General features: G+C 41.1%; 1 protein-coding gene across 30 annotated transcripts in view; it reads left to right on the forward strand.

Moving 5' to 3' along the window:
* Positions 1-21,595, forward strand: part of CALD1 (caldesmon 1) — a 225,761-nt gene that overhangs the window by 178,573 nt on the left and 25,593 nt on the right. For 15 of the 30 annotated variants that reach the window (XM_085570024.1, XM_085570025.1, XM_085570030.1 and 12 more), the window contains 2 exons: positions 18,110-18,256; positions 19,221-19,608. In XM_085570024.1, the coding sequence (XP_085426150.1) occupies positions 18,110-18,256; positions 19,221-19,608 (535 nt within the window). Of the gene's footprint in view, positions 1-18,109; positions 18,257-19,220; positions 20,170-20,813; positions 20,889-21,595 lie in introns of all 30 variants that reach the window. The other 15 variants (XM_085570013.1, XM_085570018.1, XM_085570012.1 and 12 more) reach the window with 2 other exon arrangements.

The raw sequence follows: 21,595 nt of genomic DNA on the forward strand, positions 1-21,595 counted from the left end.
AGCAGCCAGCCCTCCCATACTTCTGTATGGGAACAGGGAGCAGCCATGGGGGAGCACCAGTTTCTCTGCACTCAGTGCAAGGGAAAAGCGAGGGAGGAGAAGGGGCAGAGCAGGTGAGATTTCAGTGATCATATAAGTGATGAAAACATTGACTTGTGATACCTGATGTGGGGAGCTGGCCCTGAGTGCAGGCTGGACCTCTGAGGTGACCTTGAGATCCTTTCTAGTCTGTTCTGGACCTGGTTTAGTGAGGTGTCAGGGTCTGGCTGTTTTCTTTAAAATACTGGGGGCCATTGGATATCTTTGCTGGGAGATATTTTCCTCCAGTCCCTTTGGAGCAGGAGAGGGAACCAGCAGTGTGCTGCCTTTATACTTGCATATCTGATGTGCTGGGGGAGTAAAACCTGGAGCAAAGCCTTAACTCGAGTATGAAGTGAGTTCACTAAAATCAGTGAAGTTACGCCTTAGTGGAAACAATCCTTTTCTCTTGAAGTATGGGTAGCTATGTAGTGTTGTTTTCATGTATCTTGAGAGTTCTGAGTCCTGTAACAGCTTCTAACAAAAGAAGACACACCTTGAAAACCAGACATGGGTTTCTTTTGTCAAGACTCACAGTAGCATGCTTGGGGAAGAAAAGCAAAGTACTCTTTGGCAAGTTCTCTGAAGAGAAATCAAATGTGTGGCCAGAACTTGGAAACTGATTTATTCCCTTGTAACAAACATCTCCATGACCTCAGGCCAAAAGAGGGAAGACACCTTTAGCATTACCCACAAAGGCTTCTTCAAAGCATTGCTCAGAGAAATGCATGATGAAATACTGCCCTTCCCAGGCTAAGGCATAACGTAATCATTCCAAATGCTCATGGCTTCTCGGGAGATTGCAGCAGAAAAGAAAAGGAGTATTAAAGTCCTTATAAGTTCACTCTCTGGAGACTCTCCAGGGAAAAGGAGGAGGCTGTTATTGCATTATTTTGAATGAGGTACAATGTGATTGTTAACTTCTTGCAAATGTCCTCTAATGGCCTCTTTATATGATCATTTCATCTGCGTTGTTTAAAGCTATTTTCTATGCTTTCAGTGGACTTGTGGTATTTGTAGAAAATTTTGTAATTGCTAAATAGCTGAATATAATCCTGTTAGTATTTGATACACTAGAAATTAAAAGCAGAAGCTCTCAGTGGAGCCAAGAAATTCCGGTTGGCCTGAAAATATGTAGTCTGTTTAATAAAAGTATAGGGATTGGCTTGGCTCGTTGTGCTGGACACTAAAGTTGTTTACTCTGCAAGTTCCTAGAGAAAGCAGTTCTCTTTGCCAACAGGTAGAATATTTTCTTCCAGCAAATTATAACTTCTGTTCAAACTTCAGTTTGGTTGTTGAAAGCTCAGTAGTTTTCAGCATTTTCTTTGTATTGTAGGTTATCTTTCCTGTATCTTGGTTGGATGTTCAAGACTGATATCAGCTAATTTTTTAGGAGGAGGGGTTTAAGAGGACTCCTCCACAGATAGCAGTGGTGTTGGTGGCACTGTGTTATCTCGTTAATTCTGCTCCAAAAATCGATGCTGTTAATTTTCACTTGAAGCTCTCACCTTCCTCTTCTCTTTTTGCCCATGCTCTTCGTTCCTGTTCCCCAGTGGGCAAAGGCCTGAACCTTTAATTTGTAAAAGCCTTTTTACATTGCTGAGGTAATACAAGAAGGACATAATGTAACTACAAACAAGATGAGAGAAGATGTTTGCCGGTAGTGAGGTTGTTTTTCTGTTTTGGAAGCAAAGAATCCCAGTCCCAATTTCTGAAAGTGGCTCTTCGCCAAAAGTAACAAGTCTACACGAAGAGCTGAAACATTTTTGGGTGGGAGTTTCTGTGGCAGAGCAAGGACAGGTCTATAGGGAAACATGTGAAATTGTGCATCCTTCTTGCCTCAGTGAAAGATGTTGTTTTCAGCATGAGAAAAGCATTGGCTCTCAGGATCACAAAGTTGGAGTAGAGTTTGGAGCTTCCACCTCAGTCTTAAGTTGAGACTGTGAGCATCAAGCATCTGAAGTTTTGTCAGAGAACAAATGACTTGGGAGAGTTTCATGAAAATTCTGAGCTAAATTCTCTACCCTGTGGAAGCCTTGGTTCAAGCCAGGAACTTGCTGTGAATCCAAATGCCTGAAATGAGCTGTGAGAACTGCTTCTGATGAAAGGTAAATTTAGTAAAACCTAGAAAATATGGGAGAGTTTTGGCCAGAACTCTTTCAGAATGGTTGAGAGCAGAGCTGGTTATGAGTTCATGTCAGGTTTCTGAAACTGGCTTTGTCTAAATTAAAAGAATAGGAAATACTTTATTTTTAAATGAGTTTTTCTATGCTTTCTACAGAAGAAATTACTAAGTTGCACCTTTGCTGCTTTTGTAAATAAAAAAATTCTGATTTTTTAAAATATTTTGATTCCCATTGACCTACATTTCAAAGGGAAAAGTAAAAAGAAAAAAAACTTATTGAAGGATTTGCTTTCTTGTTCCAGGCTGAATTAAAAAAAAAAAAAAAAACAAAAAAAACCAAACAGCCCTGAACATTTTCCATATCACTTCACTTTGACAAGGGTTTTTGCTTCTGCTTCAGCAAAACTAGAAAATTCATTGTTAGTGCAGATCTTAAATCCAGATAGCTCCTCCACAGCCACACTGTTGGCATAAGTGTTCAACCAGTGGTAGTTGGGGGTGGCAGAGTTTTATCCTGCTTCTTCATACTCCTGCCTTCCCCTTTCCTGCCAAACCTGCAGTCCCCATCCACCCTCTTTCCAATTCAGAGTAAAACAGGAAAAACTCAGGGAAATTCTCTGTGATTGCTTTAGGCCCTCTTTGCTTTTCAGTTCATATATGTGTATATATTTCCATCTAAAGCAGAGGAAGTCAATTATGTCCAGTGAATTAAATCCAGCGCTTAAAAATGCAACCAAGAAAAACACTTCCACCAGTCATTGAAATTAATTGAAACATAGAGGCTCAACTTACTGTAACTTTTTGCTCTACCACATTTTACTTTGAAAAAAACCCTTAAACCTTTGAAAAAGTCTTTCTTGCACTATTTTCATGTACTGACTATTTGATTTACATTTTGGGATGTGTAAGCTCTTAGATGTGGTGAAAAAGTCTTGAGTTCAGTAAGGCAGCTTGCATGTATAAGTGGCTGCAGAGCCAAGTTTATAATTATATATCTGTATAATGTTAGTCTTCATACATTTATCCATTCCAATTTTAATTCTCCATTTCATAAAATCTATGATCAAATTTTGGAGCCTAAGCTAAGCTGATGTTATTCTTTCTAATTTAGGACTCAGCCCTTTTATTCTCCTTCTGTGCTTTACTTTTATTAGCAGCTTTCTTTTTGTGCTGATGTGCAGCACATATTGTAAAAGGCACTTATTAGAGCTGGAATTTTACAGCATGGAGACTGTCCTAATAAGGGATAAAAACAGCCCTTTACTGGTGAGGTAAGAGAAATCAGGCAGTGGATAATTTTTTTTTGCTGAATGAGAAGGATAAGGTGCGGTTTGGCAGGTATCACATTGGTTTGGCATTTGCTGACACGGTTCCTCTTTTCTGCAGTTCAAATCCTTTGCAGAGCAGACAGGGAGGGCTTCCCCCACTCCCCCTTTTGCCTTTCCTCCCCATCTTGCTTCTCTTTTTCACAAGTGTTCAGCTGTTGCTGTGAAATCTCACTCGGACACTCAAACTGGATGTGGTAATGAGACATTTTTGCGAGTCCAGCAGTGCAACACTGTAATCACCTTTTTGGGGAACAGCGAGCACATTGGAAAACAGCTTTCCATGTGGTTTTTTTACCTCTAAAGCATTTAAGCATTTTGTGAAGCTGTCAGAAAAATCACACTGTAGTCCAAGGTATTTAGATACAATTTCTCTCTTCTCCAAAACCCACTATTGAAGCAAAGTACTAGCTACAAGGTTTAGTTGATTGCTCATCTGTTTTTTTTCCTTCCAATTGCTTTGGATGTGCATATTGAATTCCAGAGATGAGCAGCACATCCCAGGCTTAAGTACAGGCTTCACATCTGAAGTCAATGTAGTTCCTTGACTTTTAAGCTGAATTATGGTGAACAAAGTTTCAAACGAGGGCAGAAGCTGGTGTTTTGGGTTTTTTGTTTCTCAGTCTCTGTTTATCTCTTGGTAAAAGAATACTAAGCCAAGTATTGGCTCTGCCTAAATTTGCTTTGTGCTGTGCCAGGAGACTGAAACTGATGTGAAGTGGCTGCCCCCTTTCCACCTGGTGCTCTGGTGGGTTTCTTTGATTGTAGGAGGGATAATGGTTAACTTAGTCACTAGTACCTGGTTTTCTCTGTCACTCTCTCTGGCTTATTTTCTTCTGAATACTGTACATTTTCTGGCATCACTTGTGAAGCATTTTTTTCCTCTGCTCCCCACCATAGTAATCCTAGAGTACATATCCTGTAATAATTGAGGTTACCTTGCTGTATGGAAAGGATGTGAAAGATAAATGGATTATCATCATATCATAAAGCAGAAAAGGAAACTAATCAGCTTTAGTTGCAGGGGTTGTATGTACCAGTTCACATTAAGCAAAATATACAGATACACTATTAGGTATGGACTACTCCAAAAAGCTTAATAAATAACCCCTTTTTGGAGGAATTGGTAAGGTTTTGGGGGTTTTTTGTAAGATGCCTGTTTGCATTCAGACCCTTATCAGACAGCATTTCTCTTGAAGATCAGGGACTTTGCTAACTTTGCCTTCTTTTTTAATTTTCATCCACTGCTTTTCCATATACCTTGACTAAGCAACAATGAGAAATATTCAGTTTCTCATGGGCAAGACTGACTCCAGCAGAACCTGGCCTACAAACTAGAGAGGATTAACTCTCTGCAAGAAGTTTCACTCTGAACTCTGAATCTTTTTCAGATCACTTTCAATTTGCCATATACATCTCTTTAGCAGGATCTGGTCCTGCTGTGGGTCCTCGAGGCAAAGGTTAATGTATTACAGAAAAAAAAAACCCAAAAGATGATTCTGGTTCCAGACTGAACATTTTTGAGAAATATCTCCTAAATGGTGTACTATGCATTTAAAAAAATTGAGAAAACAGCCCCTGGAGAAGCCATCCATGTGCATTTGTTTTTCTTCCCACGATACTTCTGGAAATGCAGAGGCCTGTCCTAGAGGTGTGTCCTCGAGACCAATGCACTTGACAGTACAGGATGTAAAATTCTGGCTTCTGTTTGGTTTGCTGAAGCCAAATTGCCCACAGGCCTTTTTATGCATAAAAATATATTACATGTTTCTGAACAGGAGGTTTTTGGCTTGCCAGATTCCATCTGCAATTCGTTCAGCACTGGAGTTGATGTGATGTTATTACAGAAGTACCTTTTAATATCACAACTGTTGCTGTCCTGGCATGTTCCTTACTTCAGGTTTCTGTTGTTTGGGGTTTTTTGGGTTTGTTTTTGCTTGTTTGTTTGTACTTCTTTTGTTATACCTGATTTAGTGGAGTTTGTGACTCAGCAAGAGGATCAGGGGATGGGTGAACCTTACAAGCTCAATGCACTGTGGGCTTCAGCATCCAAAAATGATGTGTGCTACCATCATCACATACTGACATGTCCATGGTGGAGCCTTTGCAGTCTCTTGGGTCATTTTCAAATTGTTCCTGGCATTCTAGCTCCCATGAGCTACAGTGACATTCTTCATTGTCATGTGTTTCCTTTCCTCCCTTTTTTTATTTTTCCTTTTCAGTCATCTCTTGATAGTGTTTTATTTTGCAAAGCTCAAATGAAATGTGTTCTGACCTCACTGTATTCTCTTGCATGCTGATGTCTATAAAAGAAGAATCCCATTTTTAAATTAGGGTGTGTATTCTGTGTAACACTCATCTTTCCTCTGTGAAGTGTGAGAGATATTTAGGATTCTGTTTGTCCTGCAAGAGGAAAATCACTGGCATGTGCTCTGGGGTGTAAGATGGTGTTGTACATTTTGGCCTTAGTCATATCTCTCCTCCTGGAACAGGAGTGGTCAGACACATCATGTCAGCAGTTTTCTTTCTCAGGATTGCACAAAGCCCAAAAGCCTAATTAGCAGAGGCCACATCTCTTTCAAAAACCAGCTAAATTTTTACTTTAGTTACAAAGATGATATTTGAGAACCAATTTTCTCCTTGATTCTCTGTTAAATTTGTCATAAAGGCAGTAGCAAAGCAGATTATTCTCTGAAAATGTGGCTTTTACTCAAGGCTTACCAAATTTACAAAACTCTTAATACTGTAGCACAGCTATCTTGGTGTTCCCATAGTCCTTATCTATATGGCTGTGAAATCTTCCCAATGACTGCATGTGCATTAGTGATAATTTGCAACCCATTCAGCTGAGAACAAATATTCCTTTCTTGTGCATGTCTGAGAGCTCTGAATTTGGTCCTTTGGCATTTTGGGAAAGCCATGGGGTTAATTACTTACCTGAATTCCTGGATTCTTCTCTGTCTTTCAAACTCACCCAACACCCTGAAGTGCTGAGGTAGGAGACAGTGTCTCCTACCCAGCCCTATGTTTACTGCCCCTGAACAATTTTGGTGGTGGTATTTTGAGCAAACTTTGGTCATATGTCCAGAAAACCTCTTTGTATGTGATTATAGCTATGCACCAACACTGGCAGTCTGTCTCTTGCTCATCTTGAACACTCCTAAGTACATCCAAGAGCACCTCACTGGGAGAGGATTGCAAGTGTTTGGGTTGAGTTACACCTGTGTTTGGTGCGGGTAGTGCCTGTTGTGCTGGCCTCTAGATCCTGAAATGCATGATTTTTTTCACTGAATGTTTCTTAGCGTTAGTCAGATGAGAACTGGAGCACAAGGGAGTTTACACAGGAATCTGTAGCAGAAGAGGAGCCAAATGAAGTCTTTGAAATCCTGTGTTTAGCAACATGACTCTCAGCATGTTAGCTTGAATTAAGAGCAATCTTAACTTACACCTTTTTGTTGCCTTGTAGCTGCTAAAGGTTATCTTCTTCAGATAGATAATGACCACACTCTTCTTTACTCAGCGATCTCAGTTGAAATGTGGTAAGAGGTTGGACTCTGTGTGAGTAGGAATTCAAATTCTCTTATGCTTGTCCTAATTCTTTGTTGTGCCAAGTATTTTTCATTTTACGTTGCCAAATCCTTGCTTTACAAATGTTGTACTTTCACAAAAGTATATTAAATGTAAATTTGCTATCCAGTGCTTGGGTTTTGGCCCCTCCCAGTGCCTTTCAGGCTGCATGACTTAAATTCAGTGAGAACTTTCATAAAAGGGTCAATGGAATTGCATCTCCCTTGCAACAACAGACTTGGTGCAAGTCTGTGAATGGTTACAATGGATTACTGGGAAGAGGATACTTGGATGAACAGTGTGTGGTTGGATCGAGTGTAAGATCTGTTCTCTGGTGTTATTTCTGAGGATCATCTGCTGTGCAAATGTTGTAGAAGTCTCAGTGACACTCCAAAACACTCTGTCTTGCAGTCCAGGTGAGAGGGGAGAAGTTTTGACTTTGAATCAAGACCAAGTCCTGCAAGAGCTGGTGTTGGAAGAGTTGGCTGACATTTGGGTCAGTCCCATCGACACTGTGGGACCAACGAGGGAGCACTGAGAGCTGTGGGGCACAGAAGCATTCCTGTGTGACTTCCTGTAGTTTCTCTAGGACTAAAACCTCTCTGGTGTAGAGCTGGGATTTTCTCACTCCATTAGCTTTTGGGAGTCCTACCTCACCAAGTCCTGCTGAGCTTTCTGTACCTGTTGAAGCTTGAGAAGCAGAAGGGTGCGGCAGCAAGCAAACTCTTTGTTTCCCAGTGGTAGCGTGATGACCCTGAACCCCATTTCTCATACTTTCAGGCATTTAAGTGTATCTCAATTCAAAGCCAAGTGCTTCAAAAGATTCCAGACTGTGTTGAGCCCTGCTGACCCCTGTGAAAAGTCTGTGCTTTTGCAATGACATGGCCACAAGATGCCCTGGGCTAAACTTGCTTTTGGCCTTTCCTTTCCTGTTTCCCAGCAGGCACACCTCTTTTTTAAAAATGTAGATTACTGACTTGGAAATACCTAGCAACAGAAGGCATTATTTAAAATGCAGAGGAGAGACAGGCCATCACTTGATCAGAGAGAGCTCAGGGGAGCATGTCTCTTTGTTCAGTATGCCAGAAAAAGACATCTCAGGATAATTCTGTCAGTGGCTTTCACGGGCTTTCAGGACCAGCAATGGAAGTCAGCACAGTGCAGCTGTTGGAGATGGGACTGGGAGGAAGGAGTCTACATACCTACAACTCCCTTTAGAAGTTGCTGGAAGACCTCCTTGTAGCTTCAACAAGTTTTTGGAATAGATGTGAAGTAGTGCAGCCAAAAGAGAACCGTATCTGCTCTTTTTAGACTGAAAGTAGTACATTCATCTATATATCTGTTTTTCCATTCCATAAACTGGCATTATAATAGCCATAGAACTCACCACACAGAAGTCAGAAGGGTAGCAAGGATTGCTTAACATTTGTAAAACATGTTAAGATCTTTTGATGGAAAGAATTTAACAATTGCCAAGAACTAGTATAATAACAAGGCGAAAATAGCCATCAGTGTGCATTCACTTCTGGAATCTAATGGATTATACCAGAAGTCTTGGCTTAAACATCTGTGGGTGTGTACATTTAATGATGAATTTCTTGATTACCCTCTCTGTAAAAATGTCAGTTGAATCTGTTAGACGGCTTTGTTTCTTGGTGATGGAAATGGTGATGATCAGGGCTTGTCTCCTCTCACCTTTGGGATCAGATCCTCTTTTGGCTGCCCTTGCAGTCTGTTTCCAGTGGTTGCATTGCTTTCTTATCACAGGAGCTCTTTGCTGTCCTTCCTGTCTTGTTGCCCACCTGTGTAAAGCATTTTGCGACAGCTATTACTGACTGGAACTGCTGTTCCAGAACAAAACTGAAATTATCAGCAGCAACAACAAAAAGTGTGCCATAATAACTGCTATGTTTCGAAATCACACTGAATATTGCACCCTCTCCCTATATCTCCACAGGGCAGTTTTTCTGTGTTAGGTGCCTCTTTATAGCTGCCTATGCCCCTTTGGAAGTCTCCAGGCTGTGGGCACTTTCAGGGCAAGCAAGTTGATTTTTTTTCTTGTGATTCCTGGTTTTTATCTGGATACTTATGTGAACAGCTTATAAATTTTGGATAGTTTGTTAGTGAGGCTTTGAAATGGAAGAGGTTTTTGTTGGATGCTAGAGTTCTGTGAAAAGGGTTGTCCCCCTCCCCACCCTTTTAAAGAACAGTGGCTTTTGGATTTGTATTTGCAGTGTGATTAATCACCTCTCATGAGCTCAGTCAGCTTTCCAGACAGTATCTCCAATATTGAGTTTGGTAATTTCTTACAAGCACCTTCTCTGGAATAAGGATTACAATGAAGCAATATGAGAAGAACAAGCACATCTAAGGGAAAACTAATTGAAAGGATAAAGCCAGGATATTTTATTGTGTTTATGTGGGTGTAGTTACAATGGCTACATTTCAAACTTCCAGCTGTTTAATTTGCACAGTGCTGTTATACGATGTCTGCAAATTGTTTTAACATTAGTGTGCTGTTCAAAGTGCTGTACGTGACCCTGCAGATCTGTACAGACCTGTTTTATGGAAGGGTTCTTTACCTTTCATGAAGGTGAAAGACACATCAGGATTAGCATGGAATGTATCTGCCCCTAATCCTGTTAGCAAATGACAGGATCTGCACTAATAATTCCTCTGCTGTCTCACCGAAAGTGTCTCCTAATCACCTTGGCTGTTGACAGTAGGCTTCTTAAACACCTCAGAAAGAGAGAGATGCTTGCCCATGTTAAAAGCAAACAGCCATGAATTTCCCTTGAAACAAAATCCACACCTGCACAGCATCCGTGAGTTGTGTGAGTGGGGAATCAGGACCAGAAAATGTTGAGACATCTGATTTTCATTAATTTTTTTTTTCATTCACCACATGTTGTAGCACTGGATGTATTTGTAATGTCATATTTCCCCTCAAGTGGTTTATTTCAGTTAGCATAAGGGTTCACAGTCTGCTCTGTTTTGGTGCGTGTTCTGGTCTTGCATTTCATCTGCTATCCTGTTTGTGGCATTTATTTCAATAGTCTGCTGTGCTGTGTTAAGGCTGTGTCCTCCTAGTGCATGTTTTGTGCTGGGAAAAGTGGATAAAAAAAGATTATTCTATTATTATCTGAATAATTATCTGGTAACATTATTTTTCCAGACTCCCTGTGTGCAAATACATGCCTCGTACTTTGTTGGTCAGCACAGTGTTTGCTGTATTTCTGAAAGCTGCAGCAGACATCCTCAGGGACCTGTCTGGCTCTGAGAAATAATAATTTCATTACAATCTCTAGTCCCCTGGGAAAGACAGAGCAGTTTTGATGCTTCACAGAGACCAGACTAATGCTAACACCCATACCTTCAATGGAGCAAGGTACAGAAATCCTGGGTTCTGGCTGTTTGTAGGTGTTTCAGACCACAGAACACTTCAGTCTAGGCTGAGGTTACTGAGTGATGTGTAATCTGGGTAGTCACAACCTGCTGTGTAACAGTTTCCCTTCCTCTAGTCATGGAGGGTTTTGGTTTTCCAAGCCTGGACAGCCCTCTGGAGCTGGCTGGATGTTGGTGACAAGACTTGCCCAGTGCTGCTGCTTTCACTGTCCTTGCTGTTCCTGGAAGGATCTATTTCCCTTTTCCCTGTTCTCCTATTTCTCTATCAACATTCCTCCATCCTCCACTGCAGGGATGCAGGCTCCTGATCCATTTGCTGCAGTCTGTCTCCTCTTTCTCTGTCCATAGTCCAGGCAAATCTCTTGTTCCTGTGCTACAGACCTAGCCTGCTATTCCAGCTCCCACATTCCTCCTTCCCACCCCACTTAGTATCTCTGTCCCAAATCCAGAATGAATTTCAGGATCAGTCCTAAATCAGAGGCCCCTGGTTTGGATATGAAGCCATCCAAAGCCTACAAACTGACCTACCCCAGGCACGGCAGCATTTCAGTGAGAGATGAAATAACTCCTTTCAGGGTGGCTCCAGCATTGTTGGCGGGCACTGTCCTTGATTTCAGTCCATGGACTGCTGGGAATTTTCTTCCTTCCAGCACTCTCCTGCTGTAGCGTTCTGGCTTGTGGCTCTTCATTACAGCCTGCAAAGGCTTTCAAAGGTTCTCCATTATACCCTGCAAAGAGAAGAAACTGCAGGAGTGTGAAAGGCAATGCTGCTCAGAAATTTGTCATCTTTGAAAACCAATGCCTTGTTCCATTTCCAGTTTCACGAATTTCTTGTTTTGTCAGGGTGGACGATGAATAAATAGATGCTGGAAGTTGATTTTGAGTAGATTGGGCATGGTGATGAGGGATTAGGGTGTGTGACTGAGATTGGTTTGGATATTAATGTTTCATTCCTCAAATAAGTGATTCTCTGAGTTAACTTTGTTAGTCTTAGTCCTTACATGATATTCAGTGAAGCAAGAGCAGGTTGAAATTAAAGAAGCTTCATGTGTATGAGACCTTATCCTCATGGTCCTGCATTTCCTTTTAAAACAAAACACACTTAAAATGCAGCAATCCTATTAATCTTTGTGAAGGAAATGAGGTGGAAGCATTGGTTTGTTAAGAGGCTCTCTATTTCCTACAGTACTGCATTAAAAAGCCTTCAAAGCTGGTAACCAGGGTGAAAGCAGATAAGCAGATGAAATTGAAAGCTGGGTTTCCAGGTCAGGAATACATACGTGATTTATTGTAATTCAGTTTGTGCTTTCCTGAAATCATCAATTTGTTCTTGTTTGCTAATTTCTAAGGATGCAGCTTTGAAATAAAAAAAAAATAACACCAGAAATATATATACATTTTTTTAAAGTTGAAATTACATTTTTTTTCAAAAAATATTGCCTGGTGAAGCTGCTGGGCTAAACTGCACATTGAGTTAGGTCTGGATTTTGGATGCAATCAGTAAGCTAGCAATTTGACATATAAAATTGCCTTGAAAGCTATATTAAATATAGCAGCCCAAAACCCAAGAAAGAAAACTTCTTATTTGTCTTTGTAGAAATTGTGGATTGTGCATTCTAGGGCAAATCCTGTAAAGCCTGACTTATGCCTCAGCTAGGCAAGATGCCCATTGTTCTCAAGTCACATGCCTGAAATATTACTTACTGGGTAAGGTTGTGGCATAAATTATTTTGGATTTTATGTGCAATAAAGCACTAGAAGCTGGAGGTGGTGGCAGCAAGCAATTTGCTCCAGAGTCAAGAAATACCACATTAACCACAGTGGTATGCACACTGATTGGGTTTTGCTCCCACTTTTCCACATTTGAAAAAGCAACCTTGTTTTGTACACTTTTTTGCATGTTTGCCAACTGCCAGGGAAACAGATCTGGGTGAACTCCACCAAGCTTCAAGGAAAACAGTAAAAAATTATCAGTTGGAAGGTATTATTTTCTGCTTTCTTTTTTCTTTTCAGTTTTCTTTTCTTTTTTTTTTTTTCCATGTGAAACTTCTAAATTAGAACAGATTCAATATGCTGCTCTGCTCACTGGCAGGTCAATGCCATGTCTATTGTTATGCAGTAAAACTGCAGAGCATTAGGCTTCACATATTGAGAGAATTACGTGCTTCCCCCTGGTACATTTCCATCAAGCACTTTTATCTAAATATAATATACGTTGGAGGCAAATTTGACATTGTTTCAGTAGCGGAAGGGTTTTACCCTTCGTGTTTGCAGCCCTGTGTTGGATTTATGCTGAGGTGCTCAGAGGCAATTTACCAGAGCTATGTGGCTGTGGTTGCAGAATCTGCTTGCATTTCATATTATGAAACAGATCATCAGTTTTAAGCCATGAGGAAAAGGGGGGGAGGAAAGAAAAAAAGAAAAATAGGCGCGTGCATGAGTCATTCTGCCTTTGTGCAGAGCGATGCTGTGATGCTGCAGATGGATCTAACTGCGAGGCCCAGCTTTAGGGATTGAATCTAAAACACAGAAACACCATATGAAAATGAAGTGAATGAGAACATAATACACTCAAAGGTGTATCAGTCTCTGTTTTGGCCTGAGAACTGTGTGCATATCTTAGTAATTTGCCTGCTCACAAGTACAGGCTGTGTACCTGTGGAGAATGGATGGATAAATGGAGTAAAAGTATTTGTGAGACAGAGATAAATTGTGGGCAAAAAGAGAAACATGTACTGTTTGTATAAATGGAAGGCTGTAAGGTTTAAGTCCAGCAGGTGCCACCATATAATCTAGTCTAACTTCCTATACATAAGTGTTAGTGGAATTTCACCAAGCTATCTACAATGCACCCAAAAAATCAGTATTATTTTGTAGAATAACTTCCAAAAAGGCATCCATTTTAATGCAGACATGCAAGAGATGGATGTTCCTTAATTTCTTGTGTGTGTAATTATCCTCACTGTTCAAAACATGTGCTTAATTTCCAGTTTTAATTTGTCTGGGTTTCATTTTCAGCCATTGGTTAATTTTATCCACTTGTCACTCCTGCATTCAATGTGAAAAAAAAAAAATGGTGCATGTCAAATTGAGAAATATGTGAAAAATATGGGTGTTAATAGCAGCATTCATGCACAACATGGACTGAGAACTGTGGTGGCATGTCTGCATGTCTCCACCATAATCCCCTGTTTTCACTCACTACATCTTTTGAAGCATGAACATTTTGGACTGAAATTCTGCTCATTCCCTCATACAAATGAATCTTCTTAAGCAGGTCTGAGCAGAACTCTGGCATCTCTCATTGAATGATGGAGGAATGATTAGAAAAAACAGTTTTCCCCACAACTGCCCCCCACCATTCAGCACATTTTTAGATATGACTTGAATGAAGTACAGCTGAGATTGACACGCAAAGCTTGAAGAGAGAGGCACAGCCCTCTGTGGAAGCATGTGCCCTTATTATGTTTTTTTCCTTTTGAGGTGAAGATTGATCAGTTGTTTATATTCAGGTTTTGAAGTGTGCCTATCGTAACACAAATTAGGCAAACAATAAAAAGATTGAAAACATATGTAATCATAAATAAAATGAGTCTGAATATCAACTGTGACACAAAGAGCACTCCCCAGTGGGTATTTTAACAAAGTCCATCCTCACCCCACCCATCCTTTCAGGAAGAGCCTGGGTAAATAGAAAGATTTTCTAAGAGCACAGAAGGCCAACAAATTCAACTTTTATAGGTTGAGTCTGGCAGTGAAATCTGTCATTGAGGACATTTTACTGACATCCTCCATCTGACATAAATTTGGAGACACAAATCAACAGATATCACTTCAGCTGCTGTGGTCTTATGTAATAAAGGGCAGAGGTCTTAGAAGTAGGTTAGGTTGCAATTTAGAGGTGCAGCAGTTTGGTACAGGATGGATGATCTCATTTCTTGGGGTGGACCAGAGGCAAAATCAATCTGTAATGCATGTAAAAGCTTCAGGGTAACAAAGTAGTGTGGGAAAGAGCTTGCTGAATAGGTGCAATTGTGTCTAATTGAGTCCATGTTGTGAGGGCACTGCTAAGAATGCAAGGTGTTTCTGCAGGCATAAAAACCAGACTGACATTTGAGTCAACCATGGACGAAAGAAAAGGCAGATATGAGCTGCCTGCTTAAAAATCTTAAAGGCTTTTGTTCTGTTTGGAATTTTTTCATGTATTTCTGTCTCTTGAAATGGAGTCTGAGTTCAGATCCACAGCAGTTCTTTCTCCCTGCCTCCTCTAGAGTGAAGTAATGGGATCCAGCTCGAATTAGGCAGGGTTTTTTTTTTCTACTCCTGCGAAAAATGAAAAAAATTTATATTCATCAGGTTTATTTATGACTCACTGAGGGCAGATTGTGCTAGAAATTATAAGGTTTCTCTTTAATCAGAATATACACTGTTTAGAATGGGGACCAGATTTTGCCCTGTCTTTATAAATTGCCTACTGTAGCAAGCCTGTAAGCTTGATCAGAAAATTTCAGTGCTGTCATAATTCAGACAATAATAATAATGTACAAGTACTGGGCAAGGAACTCCAAACCCAAAGTGCCTTAGATAATGCTTGAGCTGATTTGAGGTTCCAAGTGGAAACCAGTTAAATCTGGATTGTAAGAAATGGTTTCAGCCCCATGATCATCCTAGCTATTACCAAGTTTCTTGCTGGGTTATAACTTTACATAAATTCAGTGTTTGGTGTAAAATACAGAGTGCTGTAATTCTCTGAAAAAGGTCTGAAGTAGATGGCCACATCTCCTGTATTCCCAATCCAGCAGATTTATTTTTCACTCAAAGTCCCCCCCCATTTAATCTGAGGGCAACATTTTTAGACTTAGATACCAATGAGATTTGCTGTTGAGATCTTCAGGTCTGGGATTTCAGTCCTGGAGAGTTGCACTTGATGATCCTTGTGGGTCCCTTCCAACTCAGAATATTCTGTGATCTGAATATTCCACAAGAGAATGTTATCAGCTGGCTTGGCATACCTCTTGGAGATCATGCTGTGTTGTGGTCTCATTGCCTGAGACAGCTGGAACAGCTGATTGTGGAAATACTTGTCTGCGAAGCCATGTGGAAGGTGACAAATAGATATAAATTCAGTTTAATTTAGTTGCTGGGTGTGTGCTGGGCAGCAAGACTGCTCTGCAAGGGTGGAGGAACAACACAGGCCAGCGTGCATCATCAGATTTCCATCTGTCTGATATACAGAGTTGAAATCTTGGAGACATACTTTTTATTATTTATTTACTCTTCATCTGAAGATGTAGGCAATTGGGAGATAAGCTCTGAAGAGCTCTCAAATTGATTTTGCTTGTGATGGGTTGCTACAGAGATCTGTAACAGTGGGAGAATGAGGGTCACCCCTTACACAATGTTAACACGATTGTAAGGAAAACAAGAAACTGCAACTGGTTGTTCCTTATGACAGTTTCCTGATTACTGGGCAGATTGCATGATTGCTGGTGAATAGGAATGAATACTTAAGGGGATTCTCATGAAATACCTGGTGTACTTGCTCACTGTAGGAAACTGTTGATAATGTAGTAAGGCAATGGATGTGTTTAAAACCATATTAAGAGATATTTTCAGCTTTCTTAACAGATGATCTATGTGATAACTGTCCAAGGACAGGAAGTACATATCTGTTCAATGGATAAGGTTTTGTGGGAATTTTTGCTTAGGGTATTCTTTTTATTTCCTTTTTTAGTTTGCTGAGCAACTGGTGGTTTAAAAAAGACATTTTAAAGAGGCTTTTAAAAGCAGTTGTTCTCCTTGCTGTGTAGGGGTGCTCTGTGTGGGTACAGAGAGTAGAATAAACTTCATCTTTGTGTGGTCTCACTGCAAAGACAAATCCTGAGCTATAGACACTGGGTATTGACTCAGTTGTGGCCATTGTCCAGCTGCCACAGGCTAGGAGCAGTGTGTTCTCTCCTGTGCCCTTACAGCTGGACTTGAGAGTTGAAAAGATCATAGACTTCTTACTAATCCAACATCTTACTAATGATGGCAGTGTCTGTGGTCAGTTTGCTAATGCAGTTTTATTCCAGAGTCTCTTTCTTGTGGAAATAAAAGACCCCATTGATTTATTATTGTATTCATAGCCTTTATTTTCTAGACCTAAATGAAAGATTGATACCGCTTGAAGTTGCTTACAAATAGCAGGAAGTGTTTTTCTTTACCTTCCCTGCATCCCACTTTTAGTGCTGTTAATTCAGCTCTTTCCTTTCTTCCTCATCTGCCACTGTGATCCCTCATGGCCATGTTGCTCATGGTTTGCACTCTCTTTGAGAAGAGTTATTTCTATAATGAAAAACTCTCAAAGCAGAGCATGAAAGTAGCCAATTAAAGTCTTCGGTGTGCGGAGGATGAAAATGCTGTTCTAGGTCTGGCAAGTGGCTCAGCCATGTTTTACACTTTAAATTCTTAAAGCAAAATTGGGATAACTGAATCCCTGCTGAACCTATACCCTCACCCTTCTTTCAGCAAAGGAGAAAAGTAGTATCAGAACATGGTGATGGGAGAGGTTTGGCCCCAAAGAGTCTGACTGATGGCTAAATCAGAACGGTTTTGTTGCTTTTAATGTTTAAGTATTTGCAATACAAACATTATCTGTACTTGGTTTTAGCCAGTGCAGAACTCTGATTTTTTTTCTATGTTCATGGCTGCACTGCTAACTTAAATGTGTCATAATGTAAAGAAGGAGACTTCTTAACCATGATGTGTCAGACCACTGTCAAAAGCAAAGTGAATGAATGTCCTGACTGGGTCTGGCACATTCTAGCTTCCTAATTCACTTTCCCTGCTCAAAAAGATAAGAGGAATGCAGGCCTCTCCCTTTATCTCACACAGTGATAACCTCAGCAAAGATTTGAATGGGACACAGGATTATTAGGATTTTAAGATCTTGCTTTCCTTTTCAAGCAGGATGAAACTAAATGTAATCATCTGTTGGGGCAGATGAATACAATGAGTTCTCAGCTGTAGGCTTTCATCACAGCAGAGCTCTTGTGTGATTTGTCCTGGCAGGGCTCCGGGCTCACAAAAATTTTGTGGGTGTCAGATGTTTGGCACTCAGAACTGACCACTGAGAGCTGTTGTCATACTTGTGTTTCTCTGCTTTCTAGTCTTTAAAATGTAGAATACTGCCACCATTTTCAGCATGTGATATTTAGAGGAGACTAATGAAAAGCTGCTATGCTGAGTACAATTTCATTTGTGTGGGCCTGAGAAACAGTCTGCTCAAATGCTGCTGTGAGTGCTCTGACAGGATCATGGTGCAGGCTAGGAGGATGTTTGCTCAGCCACAGGGCTGGGCTTTTATGGATTTGGTGTTTTCTTGTAGCCAGCTGACAGTGTGGTGTGGCTGCTGCCTTCACAGGGACTATTTACTCAAATTCACTTCTGAGAAACCATACAAAACCAGGGCTGGAAATGATGCATCTCAATTTCACCACATATTTTCACAACTGCACATGGAGCAGCCTCTGTAGCCATGCTTACTGTGCTTTAGAAAACTGCTTTTTGTGTTACTTTTTAGTGTCCAGTTTGCCATAGCACCAATGTTTCCCTATCCCTGTTGCAGGCTGTCCTACCAGAGGAACGATGACGATGACGAAGAAGCTGCCAGAGAACGGCGCCGGCGGGCTCGGCAGGAGAGGCTGCGGCAAAAGGAGGAAGGAGATCTCTCAGGAGAAGTAACAGAGAAATCTGAGGTTAATGCCCAGAACAGGTAAATGTCTGATGTTGTTTACTGACAAGTCAATGGTAGGTTTTGTCCAGAGGTTTGCTCTGGTGCTTGAATTTAAAGTACTGGGTTTGGCCACCCTTAAACTGAACAAGGACCTCACGCTGTGAGGATCAGCCTGGCTGTGTCTACTTGGTAGGGTGGGAGCATCATACATCTGGCTCATGGCACATATCCAAGTGTCCTCGAGGCTGTCTGTGGGCTAATTCAGTTGGAGCTCATGGAGGCTCTCAGGTTCTCTCAAACATGGGTGCATCTGGCCTCACAGAACACCACATCTCTTGTTCTGCTCACAGGGATCATGGCACCGTGTGCCAAAGCACTGGGTGGCACCCAGTCTTCAAGCTGTGTCTGCAGCACACCTGCAAGGTGCTGGGTGTGAGCTCTAGAGTACAGCACTCACCTGGCATTGGCAGTGTCGGACAGGTATAAAGAGGAGAAAAGCTTATGGAAGGAGGTGACACTTGAAATCATAGAATCATCAGAGTTGGAAGAGACTTTAAGACCATCAAGTGCAAACATCAACCCAGCAGTGCCCCTGTGGCCCCTAAACCATTAGACCGTATCACTCCTATCACCACCCACTTGTTACAAAGCTGAGTGGCCTCTCTGTCTGTCCAGAGCTGGCCTTCCTGTCCATCCATCATTTGTTTAGTTTCACATAGTCATAAACAATATACCCAGATTTCCAGTGGCCACAACACAAGTGATAGAAAAAAATCAAAATTGTGATGGCAAGTGCTAATAGATACTGAGCACAAGAAGCACTTTATTTAAGGCAAGGAGAATGGATCTAGATAGCAAAACAGCAGCTAAATTTTGAAGTGTGTAACCTGTTTTCCAACCATGGAATGATGATACAGCGAGCCTTTTTCCTAGAAAGAGTGAAGTGCATGTGTTGTTAGAAGGATTTTTTTTTTTTTAATGCAAACCTGTCCCTTTTACACAGTGTGGCAGGAGAGGAAAGCAAGCGCTCTACAGATGATGAAGCTGCATTGTTGGAGAGGCTGGCAAGACGGGAGGAGAGACGCCAGAAACGTCTACAGGAAGCTCTGGAACGTCAAAAGGAATTTGACCCCACGATCACAGATGGGAGCTTGTCAGTGCCCAGCAGGAGAGAAGTAAACAATGTGGAAGAAAATGAGAGCACGGGGAAAGAGGAAAAGGCTGAAACACGCCGAGGACGCTATGAGATTGAGGAGACAGAAACAGTTACCAAATCATACCAAAGGAACAACTGGAGGCAAGATGGGGAAGAGGAGGGAAAAAAAGAAGAAAAAGACAAGGAGGAGGTACAGGAGGAGAAACCTAAGGAGCTCCCCATAGAGGAAAACCAGGTAGATGTGGCAGCAGAAAAATCCACTGATAAAGAAGAGGCAGTAACTGTAAATGCAGAGGAACACAAAGCAGAGAATGATACAAATGCTGTGCCAGAAGGGACGCAAAGTGTACCTGATGCTGTAGATAAAGAGAAGCTTAGGGATGAGGAAAAGGCTGAGGAAGAAAGGAAGGAAGCAGAAGAAAGGGAGAGGTTAAAAGCAGAGGAAGAAAAGAGGGCAGCTGAGGAAAAACAAAAAGCAGAAGAAGAAAAGAGGGCAGCTGAGGAGAGGGCTAAGGCAGAAGAGGAAAAGAGGGCAGCCGAGGAAAGAGAGAGGGCTAGAGCAGAAGAGGAGAGGAGGGCGGCTGAGGAAAAACAGAGAGCAGAGGAGGAAAAGAGGGCAGCTGAGGAGAGGGCAAAGGCAGAAGAGGAAAAGAGGGCAGCTGAGGAAAAGGCTAAACTAGAGGCAGAGAAATTAAAGGAAAAGCAAAAAATGGAAGAACAGAAAATAGAAGATAAACAGGTAAAAGAGAAGGAAGTAGAAGATGAAAAACCTCAAGCAGCTGTCTTAAAAAAACAGGTACAGTAAACATTTTGCACCAAAATAAGACACCTGTGGTTTGTGTGAAATGTAATGCAAAAAAATGCAAGGAAAGATTGAATTAGAATGTCCTCACAGAGCTAGTCCTGTACTGAAGTTACTAACACTTGTGCTGTTGCTCTCTATTTTTAAAAATAAATCCCCTCCTGCTTACCAATAATTCAGCCCACAACAGGCCTGACCTCACTCCATCGTTCAAAGAAAACCTTGCATGTTCAGACCTCTGCATGTGCTTTTGCTGCTTTTTTCCCCTCAGCTATAAAAACTGGCCTAATGCAGTAACACATGAGGTGGAGGCAGACACATCTTGGCAGAAAATATTATGAGCACCTGTTAAAGTGTGTGAGGAATGCTGTGTGCTAAATGCAATCACAAGAAAAGGCTCTGTACTGAGACACGTGAGCATGATGCCACGCCAGGGAGAAAGGCCCAGATGGGGCAATGGGAGGATTTAGAGAGGGTGGAGGGGGCACAGAGGTGTGGGCACAGCAGCACATGATGGAGTTGTGGCTGCACACTGGATTGGTACTGAACACAGCGTGGAGAAACAAACAAAAAATGCAAACAGGTGCAATGTTTTTGTCTTTAAAAATAAATAAATTATTGAAAACCCAAAAACAAAGGAGGAAGAAAAAGTGGAAGCTAAAAAGGAAAAGCTGCCAGAAGAGAAGCTCCAAGCTACCTCCATAAAAGATCAGGTAACTCATAAACCACTGATTTAGATGTGATAGGGAAACTTGAGATATGAAAACAAATAAGGCAACTATAGGTAAATGTTGCTTCTTCAGCAGAGTACTTAAGCTTGTGCTCCACTTCAAGAACATGGGTAATCCTGCTGAAATAAATAGGGATGAAGCTCCTTAAATGCTTAAAATTAAGTAAATTCTTAAGTAGTTTGTTCTTTTGGGGCTTTAGGACCAATTCCTGTTTGTCTTAAAACAAATATTTCAGGAAACTCAGTTCAGTCAACAACACAAGTATGGTTTTCCCTCTTGGGATGAATTTTTCAGGACAGTATAACTAATCATCCTTCTCTGGTTTCCTCTCACTTTACTGTGAACTTTTTCCCTATGAACAAAACCTACTCTAATAATCATCATTGTTATTATAATTAATAATAATAATTGTAATTATAATAATAATCTAGGCCCTTTGGCCAGCAGACTGCCTTAACTAATAATTCCCCTGCAAGCTGCAACACCCCGTAATGTAAACTGTGCATACCCAAGATTCTTCTTTTGTTTTAAAGAGAAAATCCACCAAAATTACTGCATTGCATTTCCACTGTAAACACAGGAGCTGGTGCCATGGTGTTTTACTGTATGGTAAGTAAATAAGATTTGGGGACCATTTACTCTTCAGGGTGGAGCTGGACACAAGGAGCCATGCTCGGTGCTGTGCAGTG

This window comes from Lonchura striata, chromosome 1A (genome assembly GCF_050655825.1).
Source record: "Lonchura striata isolate lonStrDom1 chromosome 1A, ASM5065582v1, whole genome shotgun sequence".
Taxonomy (NCBI): Eukaryota; Metazoa; Chordata; class Aves; order Passeriformes; family Estrildidae; genus Lonchura; species Lonchura striata.